Genomic DNA, 16,017 nt, shown 5'->3' on the forward strand with positions numbered 1-16,017 from the left:
TGATGTGCCACTATGCTCATTGATTTGCATTTTTCTCCCCCCCATAAACATTTTATTTCAAAGAGCTTCTGTAGCAGTTCTCATTTACCAAACTAAAGAAATCTCAGTATTTAATCATGACTTCTATAGTTTATCCTCCAGTACTTTATGCATTACTGTAACTCCTGTTACTACCACTTATCAGTTTGTTCCTATAATCTCTGGCAATTTACTGAAAGTAACTTGTGTATTTTATTTTCCATGGCAATAATTCTCCAAAAATGAATGGGTAAGCGAACACTGGCCTCATTGTCTTCACAATTTGCTTCTACTACTTTGTCATTTATTCCCCTCCAAAGATTATTAACTCTGCTCATTATTTATAAACAGTTTATAATCAGCACTCCTTCTTGTGCAGCCCGTTTATTTAATATGTTATTGATATTTAAGGCTAAAGGTGGACACGTCATTTATCAGGCCTTCCAAACAGATTCATTTTAGATGAAGAAAAGCACTGCTCACGAATGTGGATTTACCTGGCTTCGGAGCATCCTTACATGGCTAAAATCTAAGAAAACAAATCCAGGATAATGTTATGTCTGCCTTCTTCCTGCTGTTTAGAATCAATGACAACATTTTGTGATTGGATATTGACTTATAATTAGCTCTCTACTGCCCTCTTTGGAGTAAAAATAATACTTATCCTGCCTCTAATAATGCAAGCATAAGAAAATGCATTGGACTGGTCAGTTTCACAATCAATTTGGTTTAGGTACAAGAAAAACACCTCACAACACACATATATTTGTGAGAGGGACATAGTTAATAGTGGAAACAGAGCTGACTAACAATAACAAATACTTTCACATATTGGCTTTGCTTTGTTTGGTTTAAAACCAGGTTTTAAATAAAGGCTTAAATCTTAATAAGACTGCTGCTGGTGGTCTTAATGGATTTACTGTAGCAACATGGTAAGAAGTAAGTTGCTCAATCAATCAGTTCATCAGTCAATCATTCATATTCTTAGTCCCAGTTTGTATGAAAAGTTTGTTTATAACTGTATGCATTAACATTCAATAGTAGGTCTTGTTGGTATGGGAACGATAAACTGTTATAAAATAAATTTGGGTCAAAACCTGCCAATTAGTTGACTGATTTTGCTTCCCTTGTCAGTGAAAAGTGTAGGAATTAATTTTAAATCATTTGAAAGTACAGTTCGGTAAGAGTATAAATTACCAACAATTCGACCTAGTGTATTAATTCAAGAGGATTACAAGGAATAAATCAAGTCTGTTTAGGACTGTCAGTTCTGTGAACTCAAAGCAGGATTTTAGCAGCACAATCTCTACTGCCACCCAGTGGTTAGTCATTTACACTCATCACCTTCATATGGGATGAATTAAAGCACAATGTGAGTCTGTGAATTCCTGAAGTGAATTAGGTCAAATGGTAACTGAGCTTCACTGTCCTGAATCTATGACAGGATTAAGAAAGAATGCAACATTGTTAAACTGACTGAAGATTCATGCGAAAAGTTATGTTCCTGCACACAATAAATCCATCTTTTATCCAGAAAATAATAAAGAAAGAAAAGAGACTTGGAATGTCAGACACATATTGTGTTTAAGTTGTAGACTTTTCAGATTGAACACAGGAGATCTTTTTCTCTCTCAGTGTGACACATATTGCAATGATTTGTCAGGATTTGGCAAAAATACACTGCCATATGGAATGCTTTCAGATTAAGATACTTTTTCTCTCCTTCTCTCCTCTCATCTCGTCTCCTCTTGTCTCGTCTCCTCTTGTCTCCTCTCCTCGACCAAAATAAGGTCCCGACAGGACAGGTCATGTTCACTTGATCCACTGGCTCCTCTTTGTGCACAGAAGTCAGCGCAAAGATCAAACAGAGGTCATGCAGAGAAACTACTGTTTGATTTTGATGACAAAACCAGCCATTGGCTGAAAAATGTTTGCAATTTCAATATGGCTCAAATCATTCAGTCAAACAATTACACACAGAAGGTGTTAAATAAGTGTCACAGTAGCAAATATACTTTTTTTAATATTGAGCCAGATAGATAGATCAGCTGTTGATACCTATACTTAGTACAAAAAAAAGGATGTTAGAGGCCAAGGACAAGAAGTAAATCGAGCCTCCTGGGAATTATGAGTTACAAAAAGAAAAGTGTAAACCCAGAATTGGCTGAATTGGTGAATGTGTGATTAAAGGCTATATAATGATGCGAGGTGAGCTTTACAGATTAGAAAATTCCTTTTTAGGTTTAGAAAATCAAGATATAGAGTGCGGGCTACATGCAAGTGGGGTTTATCTGATGCAATCTTGCAAACAAACAGTAGGGCCTCTGATATGCACTGTTTTGTATGCATATTTCACAACACACCAAGTGAAACTAGATTGAACTGGATTGAAATAGGTTTGTCTGCTTGGTTAAATATATATTTTTTCCAATCGTAGAACACACTGAGACAAGGATTGCTCTGTGGGAAGCAACCAGGTGTAACAGGAGCAGGTGACCATTAAGAGTGTTTGCTTTCAGCTGCTTGGTGCCCGAAATACTACACACACTTTTAACTTTGAGAAACAGATGATGTTAGGTTTAGGATGGAATAGATTTCTAACACTGCAGAATTAAGTTGGGTGTCTGTGTGTGACAGGACGTGGGTTTGTGTGAATCTACTCAATAAACTAAGGACAACACGGTAAAAGCAGGAATTGACCCTGGGTCATCAGGATCTAGTAGATTCTCTCTTTTGGATGGTGATGAGATTCCCTGCTTATATGGGAGGTACCTGGTGTGGGAGTGTGTTTAACGGCATGGGGATGTTCTTATGCCCCTTTCCCATTGGACACAGCCCCCACTAACACCCACTAACGTGAACTCTGAATTTTGTCTAAAATGGGAAAGGTTGCAATCAGCATTCTTTCATGGGAAAAATGACTCTGTGGTCACGTGTATTTATCTGCTCCAGCTCCGATTGGCAGTAATAGAAACATGACATGCTCTTCTCAAAGTCACCAGACTCCAGGCAGACAACAGTAATGTTACCTCTCTGATCCTCAGAACACACTTTATTCAAGCTCAACATAAACAAAACAAAACTCATCTTTCTTTCTTACACACCTTCAACAAACAATACAGCAGAACAAGACATGTACAAAAGCAGCTGTTCACATGGCACAAAGTTTTATCAGTGTCCTCTCAATACATTTAATAACTAGTAAGCAGGTGAAGAGCAGAGAAAGATGGCAGCTCCGTGGGAGGAGAGAAAAAGACGTTAAAGTCTGCAGAAAGTTGTGTCAAAACACAGTTCTTTAAAAAATTCCACTGTCAACAGCACGCACAGGATTTACTTATCCTGAATATTAAGATAACTGATACAGCCCATATATACATATATATATGTATATATATATATATATATATATATATATATATATATATATATATGTATATAAATATATATATGCAGCTATATAAGCTGTATGATTTGTATAGTAAGCTGTAAAATTATCAAAAACTAATATAATTTTACAGTTTGTAGTCTCTTACACCACTCTTACATGTGGAAGATGACAGCTCTACTTATGTTGTCTGATTTATGGCAACAACAGCTGTTTGTGCCATAAATTAAACTATTTTTATCTCCTTTTAACCAAAGACATTTCCCTGTGACATCCAACCTTTTGGTATAGAAAATAAAATGCAATTTGGATGCCAGAAAAGGCTGCTAATCAAACCATTATGAATGATTTATTGATGTTTAAATATTACACCTGAAAAACTGAATTATGTTAACCCATTGTGAATTTCAAACAGATGGCAGATGGCAGGTCAGGGCAATGGCAAAAGCAAACAGTGTGTAGTCCTGCTGAATCCAGCCATGGCAAGGAGCAGTCGGTCAATACAGCCACAACTACTGCACATATCAATCATTAAGCAAAGGCTTCAAAAGGAACGCTTGCAGACACAAAGACACAGAGAGGTTGGCCTGGAGTTCACAAGGGGTCGGATTTACCTATTTACTGCAGTTACAGACTATTATGCTAAGTTTTAGTAAAGGTGAAACAATTAATGAATTTATATTTTAATAGTGATGAACGCCATATATATTTCGATTCCATCCTCTCAAATTTGAGAAATTGCTGCTTTTCCTTGTCTTAATGGAGGGCAAACAAAATATTTTTGTGGTTTGGACTATTGATTGGACAAAACAACATAATTGTAGATGTCCAGGGAATTGAAATGGGCCTCTGTATTTTCTCATGTTTCACGGACCATAACAATTAATCGCTTTATCAATGAAATATTAGGCAATACTTTTGAAAACCGAAGGAGTTTGCTCTGAGCCACACATTTATTTTAAATGTACGGCAAGGTCAACAGGAAGCTATATCATATATAAATCTTAATCAATATATATTAGTTCAGACCTCTTGGTGTCAGAGTTTTAAAAGATAAGATGTCAAAAGCTCCTTTTGGAGAAGGAGAGTGGCTAGGTCCCCTCGTTCCCAGTAATTAACAATGAAGTTGTTTGAAGTTTTTATGCAGCATATAGTTGGTTAAGAGGTATGCCTTTGTGATGGTTTTGAATTCAGCAGCTCATTATCACTACATTTAAGTTGTAAACGCCTGGCGTGTTTACAGCAGCTGCTTGTTTCATTGGCTTTTGAGGATGCTGATCCTGCTAGTGTTGTCACCTAGACAAATGGCTCCAAGGTGTCAGAGGCCCAGTGTTGCCCCTTGACAGTCTATTTAAAAAGATAAAAATACATTTTACATCTGGACTAATTTGTGTATATGATTAAGTCATGAAAAACTCCAAAGGGACTTTTAATGTGCTGTATTCATTCTTAACCTGGCTTGATAGAAAACACTATACTGTTGCTTCATTGTTTGAGATTTACTAGAATGGTCACTGATGACAGATTTTTTTTTTTTTTTTTGGGACAGAATAACCTGAATTTTAGATTAGATTAGATAAGATTCATCTTTATTGTCATTGCACAGAGTACAAGTACTAGTACAACGAAATGCAGTTTTAGCATCTAACCAGAAGTGCAAAAGAAGCAGTAAAGGTGCAGTGCAATAAATAAACAACAGTATAAAAGAATAAAATAAACAGAAATAACAAACACAACTTTAGAATGCATTGGTCGTGTCTATAGCGATATTCTCAGTGACGTTCCAAAACATCATCATCTCCAGCCAAAACGGTGTGTGGGTGCGTGTGTGTGTGTTTGAGTGCGTGTGTGTATAGTCCCCTCCTGTCCTCCGTCCGCTTCTTGTGAAGCCACAGTTTATTATTAAGTGTTACCGGGGAGGAAAGACGCACCAGGGAGGAAAGACGCACCGGAGAGCCGACGCACAGACCACCGTTAGAACATGTCTGTAGAGAGGATATTCGACGAACTCGGACATTTCAAAAGGTATAAAACTTTCTAAATTGTGAATTAATCCGGGATTATTTTTGCTATCATCAACAGACAGTTGCGAATCTTTGGAGTAGTAACTTCTCAACGTGTGGAGTTCTTTTTATTCCATGATACAAACGCGTTTTTGAAAACAAACACAAGGCTTATTAATAAAGATAGCACCTTTTTACATTTAATTGCTTGTGCAGAAAACATTTGTTTTCCCTACCATATCTGAATGCTTAAGTCTTCACCTCAGAGGAACATGTGCGTCCACTAGTGTGTGGATTTTTGTTTAGAAGAATTTTTGTTTTTAGAACATGAATGACATGATTAAGTGCGCCATAAACAAAACAAAACTCATCTTTCTTGATGGTAAATGTAACATGCCAGTAACTATTTACTACATTTTCCAGCTACTCCCTTAAAGTGCTGAATTAATTTAACTTCTTCATTAATTAGGTTTTTATCACAGAGCACATGTCGAATACATTATTTTTTTTTGTGCATTTTATCTTTTTGTATAACAAAATGTCTTTGTAGCCTCCTCCATTGTAGTTTTTTCAAACACTTCAGTTTTGAAGCTAAAAACAACAACTTACATTTTAGGACAAAAACGTTTACGATATCCTATACAGTATGTTAAGGTCAAGGGTGAGTTTTTTTCACTTGTCCACAGTCCAAAGCAGTCTATGATGTTGGCTTCCCCTGAATCCCTGTATTTTTAACGCACGTGGGCAGGGCTTTATATGGATGTGTACAATGAGTTGTTAAGGCAACCTTTATAAATGGGAGACCTGTTTGAATGCTGCCAAATCACTTATCATCTCCTCTTCAGCTCTAGTTTCATCATATTTTTAAAGCATTTTGTTTCCCTTTCAGATTTCAGGCATGTCTGTACTTTGTCGCAGTCTTCCAGGCCATAGCCTGTGGGATCCACTACCTGGCCTCTGTCTTCTTAGTGCAGACACCAAACTTTGTGTGCAGTGTGCCTGGCAACATCACCGAAGTCCTGTACGGTAACCTGACAGGGTCTAGCCTGGAAGACATCTTGCCAGTCTTCAAGATGGGTACTTGGCCGTTGGTGGTGAGGACGACTGAAGGCGAACAGTGGGAGCTCAGCCAGTGCCACTGCGCCCTGCGCATCAACCCAAATGACTTTACGTACGACTTTGATGGCAACAAAACAGTGAAAGCCTGCGATGGGAACTTTGTTTACGACCACACTGAAGTTCAACAAAGCATTGTGACGGACTGGGACTTGGTGTGTGAGAGAGAGTGGCTGGCCAAGCTGTGCCAACCCACCTTCATGATGGGGGTGCTAATCGGAGCGCTGGTGTTTGGGGACATTGCTGACAGGTAAGCAGTGGCTGCAGCATGGAGGAGGAGGGGGCTGGTTCTTTCTTGCAAAATGAAAATGATGTAAAGGAATAATAATTAAGCCTTTATTAGTCCCACAATGGGGAAATTATTTCTCTGCATTTAACCCATCCCGGAGGAGCAGTGGGCTGCAATGAAGCGCCCGGGGAGCAACTTGGGGTTAGGTGTCTTGCTCAAGGACACCTCGGCATGTTGCTGGTAGACACATGAAGTAGAGTTTTACCATATAAGGAAGTTCTTTTGGCATGGGCATGGAAATAAGAGTAGTACAGACCGGCTGAGAGATCCTTCCTTTAAAACCCTTTTCACATGTAGTCATATCTTCAGAAAGACATCGATGCACTTCTGCCTAAACATTAAACATAATACTGTCTTCTCTTATCCAAACAGTTCCGCCAAAACAGAAGTGGTCAGCATTGAGAAGTAGGACATTTTTGTCTGATAAAGTTAGTCAAGTGTACACCTGCTTTGATGTCTGCCAATCATCTCATGAAGTAGAGATTAAATGCTGATAACAGTGGTCATATGTATGAGGAAATCATCATCACACCTCACTGTGTATTGTCTTGTGTTGAGGTCTTATCCACCATGGCTTATGGCTTAATTCCTTTATGGGCTGAGCATTGTAAAAGTATTGATCCCCATGGCTCACACTGTGAGGTCAAGTTTTGCTGGCTGTGAGTTACATTGAGCAGGCAAAGAGGCCCTCTATGTCTAATGCAAAGTACCATCCCATGTTTATGTTTTACTCTAAACACAGAGCTAGATAATGTTGGGGTTAGATATTGTACAGAGAGTATTAAAGGAAAATCTGTGAGGTATTAAGTGAAGGGTTTGCAACACAATACTATAGGGAATATTATGCTTTGTTTACTACAAAAAGTAGCTAGCATCACAGCTCACATTTTAAAGCAGAACCTCAGTGGCTTAAACAAACTGTGTACTTTTTGTCTCTGCAAATTTATTAGAATATGTAATATATTGTATGCCATCAATGCCTGCATTGTTGGTCTAATAATACCTTGTTTACAGCGGTATATTGGACCGCTTCTACTGTAAGCACAACACAACTTTGACAATTAAATGATCCTTTATTGAACTGTTGCCTGTTAACTCACTTTAAGTCAGTTCCTTTATCTCTCTGTCTCTTTCTTTCACCTGCTGTTTGTCTCTCTTTCTACTTTGGGTGTGTTTCTCTCCTCCAGAGTTGGTCGTGTGAAGATCCTGATGTTCAACAGCCTCTGTCAGTTTGGGCTCGGGGTGGCTATAGCGTTCTCTGGAAACTACTATTTCTTTCTGGTGCTCCGCTTCCTCCTTGCCATGGTGAGTTCAGTGTGTGTATGAACTGTATTTGGCTGTGTATCTGTGTGGGTCTGTGTTCTTGCATGCCATGAACAACCATGGTTGGTGCAATTGACATATCAATTTAAGTGGAATGATATAAGAGCATACAGAAAGAAAGTAACACTAGTTAACACTATTAACAATGGCATCCAAAGCTGAAAGGAACAAGGGATACACCCTACTTTCTGCTCGTAAACAAGCGCGCTTTTTGCGGTTTATCAGGCGACCAATTTCCAGATGTTTCTTTACAAAACATCTCCGAGCCAATTGCTTATGTTCTCTATGACTACCATCTCATGTTAGTCATATTGCAGCTAAGCCAACATGCAAACCAGAGCAAGAAGTTTGTTTGTTGTGTATGATAAGAACATAACTTACTATAACTGTGTAACATATGTTCTGTATATTGTAGTTCTACCATATTTTTTTCTTTGGAGTGATGTATTTACGCAAATAGGCTTTAACAAATAATTTACATTCATACATGATAATAATAATAATTAAGCCTTTATTAGTCCCACAATGGGGAAATTATTTCTCTGCATTTAACCCATCCCGGAGGAGCAGTGGGCTGCAATGAAGCGCCCGGGAGCAACTTGGGATTAGGTGTCTTGCTCAAGGACACCGGCATGTTGCTGGTAGAGGGGTTTGAACCACCAACCTTGTGGTTACGGGACAAGCGCTCTACCTCATGTGCCACAGCCTCCCCACGACAAGGAAATGCAAGATATTATCTGAAATAAGACCATCATTTCTTGCATTTTTCATAACCAAGAAAAACCTTAATTGTATTGAGATGTTACAAGCAGGTGTTTAATTAATTTCAGCACAGATTTATGTGTATATATGAATATGGCATATGCATTTATGTCTGAGTTGAGTTGAAGTTCTTCTCAAGCTGTTAAATAAAGGCAAATACCTAAAATGTAAACAGCTGTAGAGCAAGAAATTAAGAGGGTTTTTGTATGTTTGTGTTACAGAGTGTTGCATTAAATGTAAAAAAAACCCCAGCATGTTTACAAGGCAACCGAGTCATTAGGTAACGTTTAGTCCACTGTGGCACTCCTCTCCGTTTTCCACCAACCCCCATCAGCTACAGCTGTTGTTTTTCACATAGATTCTCAGATAGCGAAGGCTCATACTACAGGGACTTAACACCTGATTACTGCCATATTTATAACACAGTTAGAAAAACACAGTTCTTTAAGGAGGTCTGACAGAGAAAACATCATTGAACATGTTTACCTGTTGCAGATATTTCAACATGTCACTATAAATTACAAATCTTCCTGTGAATTTGTCTTCTGTGTTTATGCATGCAAATGGAAAAGAGTTTGATCCACTGAACAGCATGAACATCTAGAGCAAGCAAAAATGTCCATTTAAACTTTAAGGCAAAGCTATGTCACTTTTAAAAGACAAACAACACAATTTTCTTTTATATATGAAGACTTTAATTCATAAGTGATGAATTCACACTTGATCAGTTCTTGGTTTTGCAGTCTGACTTGGTCTGCTAGGAGGAGCTGCTTATGGTCGCTAATGTGAGCAAACTGAGATTTTAGGATTCTTCTCTGCTTGTGCTACTCTTACATTTAGCCGTTAGCGTCATCCTGTGGTTGCTTCTTGTTGCCACAGTGGCTGCTGCTCTCTAAAAGTTAAAGGTTACCCAAAGAAATACAAGCATCATTTTAAATCCTTAAACATTAAACAACCAAACAATGTGTGTTCTGTGTTAAGAATACTGACACAAAGGGCTGATTAGTTCTGTTGGAAGCATCTATATTATAAATTGGTGTTTCTACCCCTTTTCATCTTTAAATCCAACTTCATCTTTTTCTCTCTCTGACTCTTTTCCTTATTTTATCTTCCAATCCTCCTTTTCTTTTCTTCCTTTTATCCATGCCCCTCCTTTCCTCTAATCCATCTCTGCTTTTGGCAGGTGTCCAGTGGCTACCTCGTAGTGGTGTTTGTCTATGTCACGGAGTTCACTGGAATTAAAGTACGCACATGGACCTCTATGCACGTGCATGCAGCCTTTGCTGTTGGCATCATGGTGGTGGCTCTGACCGGTTACTTGGTGCGGGTCTGGTGGATCTACCAGATCATCCTATCCACATGCACATCGCCCTTCCTGCTCTTCTGCTGGAAGTTTCCAGAGACGCCCTTTTATTTGATGGCCAAGGGCCGTTACAAGGACGCTCAGACCCTGCTGGACGCAATGGCCCGCTTCAACGGCCTTGAATGCAGGCTGAAGGTGCAGGAACTCCTGGAGCCGGAGGAAAGAGAGAACTGCAAAGCTCTGCTGGATGAGGAGCGGCCATCACAGCCCGAAAAGAAGCTGTCTATTCTGGATCTTTTCAGCACCTGGAGGATGGCTGGCCGTACATGCACAGTGTGGGCCATCTGGTTCGTCGGCAGTCTGGGCTACTACGTCTTCTCTTTGGGCTCAGTCAACCTAGGAGGAAACCAGTACGTGAACCTCTTCCTTGCTGGTAAGTGATTTTATGATGAGTGCAAATGTGCATAAAAAAAGAAGGGAGGCGGTGGAGATGATACTATACGTCCTGCTTTGGTCATCCAATTCTAGGTGTATTTGTGTTATAAAAGATATTGTTGACAACAGCTGTACTACTTTGAAAGATGTGGGTTTTAAATGCAGAGCGGGTTTGTGTCTGTGTGAAGCTGTTTATCAAATCTCAGCATTAACTCTACAGTCTGTTTTATAATATATCATGTTCATCTAGGGTCGTATTAGTTAGGAGGATGGGATTTTTTTGGGTGGCCAGTGAGATAATTTCTGTTCTCAAGTTTGGCTTTGTTTACCTCTGAGCAAATAAAATGAAGCTTAAAAGTTTTCCTGTTTTTTTTTTTTTTAAATCTAATTAAGAAAATAAGATTTTTACTGTTATAAACACTTTGTTTGTTTCTTAAATACATTTAGGACTAGTTATGTCCGGAAATTTTATTTGATCAATTCAGCGGATGATATGGAGTATTAACATTAATGTCATTTTTCCTCTTTATACTAGATAGAATCCGCTGATTTAATGTGCTTCCTTTAATACTCATTAGGAATATTTGTTACTATCCCCATGAATGTAATTAATTTACAATGGAGAACATTTTGGAGGCAGAGCTTCACCAACATCAAAAATGCAGGTTATTTAGGACCCCTATATAGAATGTCTCGGTGCCACGATACCCTCTGACCGACAGCTGCTGTGATTGGCTGTGTTCAGGTGCAGTGGAGCTTCCCTCTTATCTGGTTGGCTGTTTTGCAATGGACCGGATTGGCAGGAAGAATACCTGTGCCCCAGCTCTCCTGCTGGCCGGGGTCGCTTGTATGCTCATCATTGTGGTACCTGCTGTACGTACTGAGAGTCTGTATGTTTGTGTGTGTCTGTAAGAAATGTAGGTGTTAGTATTATTATAATTCATGTTGTTGCATACTTAGATAAATCTAAAAAAAAAAATAAAGTTAAGGGTTGTTAAACTACTAGCTCCAGCAATGTTTAAATGACTCCATGATAAAAATCAACTTTCTGTCTGCACTGTTGGCTCTTGATTTTAGTGTCCTGACATAACCCTGGGTCATCTGACCCCTTTTAATTCTTGAACTCTGATATATGACCCATGCATTTCCCAGTATGTGTGGTCTGAGCTCTGACCCAAATTAGTACTGCTTATGGTCGGGTTGGCAAACAGCTGCTGTGTAATGTCCAAGTAAATATGAGAGCGGCTCAACAAGCGTGACCTGCAAAATAGTAGCATGGAGCCAAAGGTCAGAGCGTTTCTTTCTACTTACTCTGTTTGTGTCACTGTAACTTCTGCAGAAACACAGAACTAACATTCACTCTCAAATAACAGAGTCTTTGCAACTTCCTCTGGTAAACTAGGTGGACAAATATACCTTACTTTAGCAAACGTACCATAGTCTTTAACCTAACTAAGTATGATTTAAGTGCCACAGTGGATAGAAGTGTTCAGAAACACTTAGATGACTAAATAGACTACATGAACTTGTTTCATAGAAGGTCAAAGGTCAAGTGTTTTATTTTTGTGTGTGAAGAAATCTGCAATGATATCATTTACAGGTTCTTCCAGTGAATGTTTCCCTTCAGGACAAAACGTTGTGCCCTAAAGCAAACCAAAGTTCTGTTTACTTTACTATGCAACATGGGATAAACATGGGAAGTTCTTGCCTCTCACTGTACAACTGACTTCTTTCCACAGGACATCAATGCGCTGGCCATTGCTCTCTCTATGACAGGGAAGTTTGCCATCGCTATCGCCTTTGGTCTCATCTACCTGTATACCTGTGAGCTTTACCCGACCATCATCAGGTAACATAAAAAAAAATCAGAACACATACAGCCCCAAGAAACACAGAATATCTGGCCTAGATTTGTCTTTTTAGAGATCTCTTTGCATAGAAATGCTTCTTCAATTTATCAGGGAGGCCACTTATAAAGCATAGTCTACAATTGTGTGAGAGTACTAACAGTCTAAAGAAAGATAAGTCATAAAAGAGGGAGAATCATGTCTGTCTTTAACATTGTATCATTATTAATTTAAGTTGCTAGTTCAGTGTCTTTTCATGTCAGAAACAAAGAAAAGTCAAGAATAAGAAACATAGTTTAAATTATACATGGACACTCATACCAAGGGTTTATGAAGCAGGATATGTGGTACACTTTACCAGTGATGTTGCTTCTCTGTAATTGATTATTGTTTATATTGGTGGTGGTGGTAGGCACATGACTGTACACTGGCATCACTGAGTCTGTCCTCTCTGATGTTGCTGACTTTGAGTATGATCTCCATCCAGGTCTCTTGCCGTGGGTAGTGGAAGTATGATGTGCCGTGTTGGCAGTGTGGTGGCACCCTTCTGCGTGTACTTGGCTGATGTCTGGATCTACCTACCACAGGTATACATGTTGTCTTTTGGTTTGCTTAAAACAACAGATATTATTTAATGTTTAATTACCTTGTCCAGTCATCTTTGCACCATGTTCCCATTTGCCATAGTTATCAACAATGCTATCTTGGCTACAAAACAAATTTTACAATACATTTTTTATTTTACTCATCTTGACCCCTTTGTAGCTTATCGTGGGAATCCTGGCATTCATTATCGGAGTGCTGACACTGTTGTTGCCTGAGACCCTTGGCAGACCTCTAACAACCACTTTGGAAGAGGCTGAAGCTCTGGGATGCCAGCCCAGCAAGAAGGACTCTGCCCTGGGCAATAAAGATGCTGAGGACAGGTTGGATATGAACCACCTGGAAGCCAAGGCCTGAGTTTAAAACTGCTGGAAATCACGAGAGCCTGATACACAAAAGCTGATATATTTACAACATCATGACTTAGTGGATTGTTGGAAAGAAAAACAAAACACTTTTATCAGAACTTGAAATTAGGTTTTTGTTGATTTATTTCTGCAAAGAGACCAACAGACGTACTTTTAGGTTCCTGAAACATTACACAAACCCTTCTGCATGTATACAGATCACAGTTATATAATAATGCGTGGTCTATGTATGTGTGTCCAAGACCAAGGAAACATGAAGGATATTAATGGATTGTTATTGTTCATGAAAACTTCAGCCTTAATTATGTAGTTTTGCCTATGATTCTATTATTTATGATAACTTTGTATTGGCCATAGTAACTGATGGGATCTAGCAGAACTGTGACAAGAAACACCAGCAGTTAGGCAACGAGACACGTTGTGAACAAATTATCAAAACTTCTTGCTGTAGGTCGAAGTTGAACCAGAAAATGTGATGGATGTTCACAATGGACAGTTTGGATGCTAATTTTAAACTTTGCATTTGTTTTCAAAAGTTCAGCTGGCCTGTTTTGTTCTGTAAAGGTGTATGAACTCAGATCTCAAAAACTTACTTTATATGTACACCATTGTTGATATCATATATAGCCAAAACTGCAAAAATAAGACCCAAGTTGTATTAAAGTGGAATTAGCATTTAATAAAAGAAAGTGATCCTTATATTCCATTTAAAAGCTTTTTATTATGTACAACTCTATTTGTTCTTTTGATCTCAGGGCATTTAGTTTTGGATAATACTGTGAAATGAGCCTTTGTACATTTTACTTTTACACTCAGTCTGACATAATCCTCTATTCCATCTAGTTAAAGATGCCATTGCTTAACTTTAACTTTGTTATGTAATATGAGTGTTTGTGTTTGTCTGTGGTTGTTAGTAACTACAATAGTTAGTGTCCTAGTTTTCTACATGCCTGTTCTGTGTATGCAAGCTATGTGCTAAAATGTAAATTGAGTAATAATACATTACAGAATGTTCAAAAGTCAAGATGTGATCTCCTGATGTTTGGACCAAAGACAGGAAGGAACCACAACAGTGTGGAGATGTATTCACCTGCTTTGCAATATTGTAGTATACTACTAGCATTGTTTTTTGTGTCATATCAAACCAGCATGGTGCTTTAATCTGAAGGAAAAGAATAAATCATGAAAATCAATAGATATGTTAACAGTGACAACATTTGATCATCAGGCTCAGTATTAAATCCTGAACAGTTTTACAATCAGCAGTATGTTTTTTTTGTTTGAACGTTTTATTTTTTTATTTTCATTATGGGCAAATAAATGAAATGGCCAACACTCTTCTTTACTACACTATACCCTTTTAAGTCTTTTTTTATGTATCTGTTGTGAAAACTGTAGTTCTACAGTGAAGCTGAGGAAATCCTTATTTTACAAGTGCCTTTGCATGTTATAAGCTCTTCTTCTTGCTCTCCTTCTCTCCTCTGCCTCCTCCTTCTCCTTCTCCTTTTTCTATTTCTGGTTGGTTCAACCTGATGCTGGAAAAACTAGGGAATCTATTTTTGTCTATCGCCCACCAACACTAACAGCTTCCTATTTGTGGAGTAGGTCCACACTGCCTCTGCACCACCCAGCACATGAACAAGCTCTCTGTGTTAAACTTTGGAGTAGAAACTTCTGCCACTGCACAACCAGTCTACAGTGTATGTGTGTGAACAAAAAAAGTTGTTTTTTCAGTAATACCTTTGTGAGGACCAAATGAAGCTATAGACTTAAAAGGGACTCCAGTGGGCTGAGTGGAAATTAAGACTTGGTTTTAGAGGTTGGCAAAAACACCTGGACTACTAAGAAAGTCAGTATAGTATGTCTAGAAATTTCAAGAAAGAAAAGTCGTATAGTATGCCTATTAATGTCAAAGTATAGTATGTTGAAATATTTAATTTAAAAAAGTCATAATAGATTATGTCGAGGAATTTAATGAAAAAAAATCAAAGTATACTATGTCGAAATAAGTTATGAAAAGGTCTTAGTATACTATGCTAAAAACGTCATAGTACAGTATGTCAAAAATTGTCATGGTATAGTAGGTCCAAATCTTAATGGAACTAAACATAGTATGGGATGTCAAATCATTTCATAGTATAGTATGTCAAACAATGTCATGAAAAAACATCATAGTACAATCTGTTGAAATTTTTCATGAATAAAAGTAAATATATAATATGTCAAAATAAGTTATGAAAAGGTCTTAGTATACTATGCAAAATAACGTCATAGTATAGTATGTCGAAAAATGTCATGGTATAGTAGGTCAAAACTTTTATGGAAGTAAACATAGTATGGGATGTCAAATCATTTCATAGTATAGTATGTCAAAAGATTTCATCAAAAAAAGTCATGGTATAGTATGTCGAATAATTTCATGACAAAAATCATCGTAAAGTATGCCAAAAATGTTATGGTATAGTATGTACACATTTCTATGGAAGTAGACATAGTATAGGATGTCAAATAATTTCATAGTAGAGTATGTCAAAGAATGTCATGAAAAAACGTCATAGTATAGTA

The 16,017-nt window shown here is 38.0% G+C and overlaps 1 protein-coding gene across 1 annotated transcript; it reads left to right on the forward strand.

The window, feature by feature from the left end:
* The first annotated feature begins 5,326 nt into the window (after positions 1-5,326).
* On the forward strand, positions 5,327-14,790 carry slc22a16 (solute carrier family 22 member 16). Its single transcript, XM_054618744.1, has 8 exons — positions 5,327-5,428; positions 6,296-6,772; positions 7,999-8,116; positions 10,080-10,632; positions 11,380-11,507; positions 12,374-12,483; positions 12,969-13,068; positions 13,247-14,790. Exons 1-8 carry the CDS (start codon positions 5,385-5,387, stop codon positions 13,439-13,441), a joined length of 1,725 nt encoding a protein of 574 aa, XP_054474719.1. The 5' UTR covers positions 5,327-5,384; the 3' UTR covers positions 13,442-14,790.
* Positions 14,791-16,017: the final 1,227 nt, after the last annotated feature.

This window comes from Anoplopoma fimbria, chromosome 18 (genome assembly GCF_027596085.1).
Source record: "Anoplopoma fimbria isolate UVic2021 breed Golden Eagle Sablefish chromosome 18, Afim_UVic_2022, whole genome shotgun sequence".
In the NCBI taxonomy this organism is placed as follows: domain Eukaryota; kingdom Metazoa; phylum Chordata; class Actinopteri; order Perciformes; family Anoplopomatidae; genus Anoplopoma; species Anoplopoma fimbria.